The 5,926-nt window shown below is 34.5% G+C and overlaps 1 protein-coding gene across 1 annotated transcript; it reads right to left on the bottom strand.

Moving 5' to 3' along the window:
- Positions 1 to 1,604: 1,604 nt before the first annotated feature.
- On the bottom strand, positions 1,605 to 2,033 carry LOC127746613 (uncharacterized). The gene has a single exon (XM_052260480.1). The coding sequence runs from the start codon at positions 2,031 to 2,033 to the stop codon at positions 1,605 to 1,607; it is 429 nt and encodes a 142-aa protein (XP_052116440.1).
- Positions 2,034 to 5,926: the final 3,893 nt, after the last annotated feature.

Here is a 5,926-nt window from a genome sequence, read left to right as displayed (position 1 = left end):
CATTTTTTGTGTACAATTTGTTTTAGGTTAATGATATTGATATTGAACCTATTACACCAACAATAGCAAAAACATCATCAGGTGGAAGCAATTTTTATAATCTTGTTTTTAAAGATTAATTGGTTGTTAATTCTTTCATACTTTTTGGGATATTATGTTGCATTTCTTTTACTTAACAAATTATTTAAATAGTGAACCCATTAGTTGTAGTTGTGAATTCATTGAATTTCAACTTCTTACATTTTTAAGATTAGATATATAAATAGACAGTGGTGAATAAAATTTTATGCATTTTATTATAATGTAAAGGAAAAGTTATTAATCTTTAATTAATAGTTCATAAAATTAAAAAAATCTATATATATGCATAATATAAATATTATGACAATTTTATATGTGCAATACATCACAAATTCCGGTGGTTTATAATCCCACAAAACAAAACAAAACTGTTTTCAGACTATGTAATTCGCAGAGGTTTAAAATCTTCACAACCTCAATCCAAACCGCCACAAAACAATGCGGTTGGAAAACTGACAAAAAATTCACAAAATTGCCAAAAATAACAGAGGACAAAAAATTGCTGCAATCTTTTTTTTGAAACAGCATCAGTTTTACAAAAAACTCTTAGAATTAAATTGTAGGACACCTAACTGTGTCGATTAACAAAATTATCACAACATATTTTGCAGGGATTAAAATCTACCACAAATCCAAAAAAAAAATTGTCTCAAATTAATGTATTTTTTATAATGAAAATTCATAATTTTTTATATATAATATGTATAATTATATATTTATTATATCTAAAAATTTCCAATTATTCCAGTAGTACTTAAAAATGTGAAATAAAATAAACATATATATTGTAAAAATAAAAAAATTTTAGAACGCTTTTCTGGTATTTGTTAATCCCAAATTTGTCAAATATATATGTAATCAGTTACTCCTATTAAATAAAGCACACATACTTTATTTAATATATCAGATTCCATGCTTTTAATTTCCAAGTTGTAGCCCTACCCGAACCAAGCAAGACTCCAAGCTCCATGAAACAGAATTACAGGACAGCAGCACAGCCTTCCATAGACTTCATCTTCCTAGAGATAATTACAACTTGTTGCCCACGTTAACGAGTTATGCAGCTCCCCGAATGTTGCACCCATGTCTTTCGTGATACCTGTGGAATGTTGTCATTGCTATGCTGCTACCTCCACCCATCGTGAAGACTGAAGATGCCCGAAGCTGCAATAACCTCGATCTGTCTGGCAACAACTCCTATCTCTCCTCCCATTAATCTCATTTTTTATTGATGCAGCTTTGGCCATTGATGCTATTGTGTTGATGGTGTTGGAATTCCTCCTCAGTTGGGACATAGAAGGAAAAATAATGCTAAATTTCTTTCTGATTTAAATTTATTTGCAGCCAGTCAAACTCAAATTCTATAGTCATGATCTATTTGTCATTTGTAGTGACATGTAATTCTCTTTTCTCAGAATGTTCGTGATGGTTTGTGGCTTTCACATAAACTAATTTTGTTGAAGGGTACCATCAATTGTAAGCTTAGCTACTTCATGCGCTAAGGCATTTCCTTCTCTAGGCACTCAGATGAACCCACAATTTGAGATACTTCTTGATAAATCCGAAATATCATCTAAAAATACTTGAATTTCTACAATTAATGCCTGTGATTTTAGTGCTTGGATGAGGATCAAACTATCAGATTTAATGATAATTCTTTCCAGTTGAAAGTTTTTTGCCATTAATAATACTTCCCTAACTGCTAAGGCTTCTGCAGCGAAAGGCGAGGTGGCCACTATTTTGGAGTTTGAGCCTGTGAGAAGGTTTTCAGTGTGGTCTCTTAATACTACTATTTTTGCCCCTCCAAAATGAACTTCAACAAACGCTGCATCAATATTGCACTTAACCCATCCTGCCAGTGGCGGTCTCCAGGTAACCCTTTTAACTGGCCTTCTTTCATTAATAGAACTCTTTGCAGGTTCTTCTGCAATTTCTGCAAATTCTGTTTCCATTTGTTTAGCCTTGTAAATCACTGTTAATGGATTAGGTTTGGACCTCTGATGCACTTTTTGATTTCTTGCTTTCCATACCTCTCATACCAAAAAACCAACATTGCTGCTACACAGTTCATAACTTGCTCCTGTATTCAACTTCATGTTTTCCAAAAGATCCCTTATCCATTTCCCAAAAGATGATACTGTATAGGCCGTAGGACAGCATTGAAATTGGGCTCTAAACCACACTACCCTGGTCCAAGGGCAGAGCAGCAACGCATGCTCAGTGATTGACGATCAGATTTTCTATCGGTGAAGAAATTCACAAATATAATCGCATTGTAAGTATAGCTTCTAAACTAACAGAAAATCCTTTCGTACAAACGTTTGGTTGTCACAAGTAACAAACCCAATAAAAATAATTAACTGAAGTATTCAAACCTCGGGTCGTCTTCTCAAGGAATTGCAGGGAAGTATGATTTATTATTCGTTATGGAAAACAATATTTTTGGGTTTTTGAAATAAGGAGCAAGTAGTTTGAATGACAAGAAAAATAAATTAACAATAATAAAATCTCTTGGCAAAGTATGAGAACTGGAAATCCTATCCTAGTTATCCTTATTAGGCATGATGAGAATTGTTTATTGCTCCCACTTAGTCAACCTCTAACTGTGAAGGTAAATCAAGTGGATAAATCAATATGAATCTCAAGTCCTAGTCAACTCCTGTGGAGAGACTAGCTTTAGAGGTATCCAAATTAATTAGCAACTCCCAATTTCAATCACTGCTTTATTTCGAAAACTCAAGCATTACCAATTACTCAACCAAAGCCAAAAATATAGAAAGCTAAAAAAAATCATATAACTGAAATACCTCAATTTGTATTAAAGAGAAAATCAATCTAAACATAAAGGGTTCATAAACTAAATTGAGAGAATAAATAAAAGGAACATTGAACATGTGATTGAAGAAGATGAAATCCTAATTCCTTTAAGAGGAATCCTAATCCTAAATCCTAAGAGAGAGGAGAGAACCGAGGAGAGAACCTCTCTCTCTAAAAATTACATCTAAATTATGAAAAGTGAATTATGTAAATGATCTGATATGTTGAGTCTCTGCAAGTTCCCTGACTTTAATCTATGTTTTTGGGCCAAAATTTGGGTCAAAACGCGTCCCAAAACTGTCTCCAGCGTATTCTGTAATTTCTACAGATCGCGCAGGTCACGCGTATGCGTCGTCCACGCGTGCGCGTCATTCAGTATTTTTCCTTGCCACGCGTACGTGTCGTCGACGCGTTAACGTCACTCGTGTAGCTTCCATTTCTTCTGTCAGGCACGTGAGCGCGTCACTTCTCGCTGGTCATCTCCTCAATTTCTTGTGTTCCTTCCATTTTTGCAAGCTTCCTCTCCATTCTCTAAGCCATTTCTGCCCTACGAAGCCTGAAACACTTAACTCACAGATCACGGTATCGAATGGTATAAAAGAGAAATTAAAATACACAATTTAAAGCTTTAGGAAGCAAGTTTTCAACCATGGAACAATTTTGGGAAGGAATTGTAAATACATGCTAATTGTATGAATAAGTGAGTAAAGACTTGATAAAAACCACTCAATTAAACACAATATAAACCATAAAATAGTGATTTATCAGTGATCTCTGGTTCCTACAAACAAATTGCACATATAGGAGTGTTAGTTATGTTTTTATTATAAATATTTTGAAAAAACGGTTTTATGTTATGTGAAGCCCACCATAAAAGGTTCTAATTTTTTGAGGTACTTTTAATTTCCAAATGTCCCCCCATAAGTCCTTGAAATCATCACTAGTAGATGTGTTATTTTTATTATTGATACTACATTCTTTTCTGGCAATATGATATCTCGTCTTGATAGTGTACTTTCTATCTGTTTTAAGAGGCCAGCTGAATTTATTTTCTCTTCAAATAATACTCACTGTGGTTCTAATGATTTTTTCCTATAGTATCTCCATCAAAATATTTCCTTAACTCATTTATATTCCAGCCCTATCCTTTACTAACCAGCTCCTTTACAAAAGTGACATTTTCCTAACCTCAAGACTCTTACCCATGTTCATTATCCAGTTATCTTCCAGGATTTTCACTTTCTCTCCATTCCCAATCAACCATCTTCCATTTCTCTAAAGAAAATTCTTACCATGCACAATACGTTTCCAAATCCATGATGCTACCGTTCCTGCCTTAGCTTCTTTAAAGTCCTTATTTGGAAAATATACAGCCTTAAGCACATGAACCCATACCGCATTAGGGCATTCCAAAATTCTCCCTGCTTGCTTTGCCAAGTGTGTTATATTTTGACTATAAAAATCTTTAAAATCAATTCCTCCATCTTTTTTTCTAGCACATATTTTATCCCAACTCCTCAATGGATACCCCTATCCTTTCTAGTAGATGCCCACCAAAATGTAGCCACTCTCTTATTAAGACGTTGACAAAATCCTTTAGGAAAGAGGACGACATTCATAGTATAGGCAGGTATCGCCTGAATTATCGATTTGATGAGAACCTCCCTCCCAGATTGATTAAGGAGTTTTTCTTTCTAGAAATTCTACCCTCTTCTCTAGTCTTATTCATAAGGATAGTAAAAATTTCTGCAGTTGTGATAAACAAGTACGGCGATAAAGGATCTCCCTGCCTTAGTCCCCTTTGTGGCACAAAACTCTTTGACAAAATTTCATCGATCTTAATCTTATACGTAACTTGTGAGACACATTTCGTAGCTTCTAGGAATGACCATTCCAACCTGTCATAAGCTTTGTTCATATCAATCTTAACTGCTAAATTCCTAGAAGAATCCTTCCGTTTTTTATTTAAAGAATGAAACATTTCTTGCACTATTACCATGTTATATTGAATGAGGCATCCCCCCACAAAAGCATTCTGAATGGGTGATATAATTTTATTTATTATTCTTCTAAGCCTAATAATCATCACCTTAGAAATAATCTTATAAATAAAGTTACAGCAGCTAATCGGTCTAATATGATTAAGAGTTTCTGGGTAACTGGTCTTAGGATTCAAAACTATAATGGTTTCTCTTATGCTACTTGACAAGTTTCCTTCATGAAAGAAACTCTTAACAACTTCACAAACTTCTTTCCCAACAACTGTCCAATGCTTTTGAAAGAAGAGACCATTTAATCCATCTAGATCTAGTACCTTGAGACTTCCAAGGTTAAAAGTAGCTTCTTTGATTTTCTAATCAGTAACTTCCTTCACGAGCTCTCCATTCATATCTTTAGTCACTCTAATATGAATTTTGCTTATGCATTCAGTCATATCTAAGTTCTTTGAAGTTTTAAAAAGATTCTAAAAATAATGTATGTAAGACCCGGTTAATTAATGGCTAATTAACCTATAAATGAGAATTTATTCTAGAAAGCCATATATGTGATTTTTATGGCTTAATATGATAGAGGAGATTGAGACGAGAATTTCGGTACCAATTTCGTGGAATTGGGACCAAGATTGGACCGAACGGGCTAAACCGGGCCAACCAGACCCAAAGTGGGTCCTTGGCCCAACTAAACTAAACCAAAACCCTAGTTTTCAGCACTCTCACTCCTCACAACACTAAAATTCACGCTGAAAATGATGGAGAGCAAAGAAAGAATACTCTCTCAAGTTCTCTCCCTTGGTTGATCTTCAAACTACTATAACTTTTGATCTAGAGCTCCGATTGCTGCACCATTTGTGGCCATGCGTTCACCGCGGAGAGCTCTACAAAACTCATACAACCAATATTGAGGTAAGCCACATTTTGCTCTTCAAATTTCCAGCCTTGTTTTCGAGTTTTATGAGAAAAAATGTTGAGATTTTGGGCTCTTTGATGTTATAGGACCCAACTTTCTCGAAGGAGAAGATTAATCTTGT

The sequence above is a fragment of the Arachis duranensis genome, chromosome 4 (genome assembly GCF_000817695.3).
Source record: "Arachis duranensis cultivar V14167 chromosome 4, aradu.V14167.gnm2.J7QH, whole genome shotgun sequence".
Classification (NCBI taxonomy): Eukaryota; Viridiplantae; Streptophyta; class Magnoliopsida; order Fabales; family Fabaceae; genus Arachis; species Arachis duranensis.
Note: the sequence above shows the minus strand (reverse complement) of the source record. Positions and strands in the feature narration are given on the sequence as shown.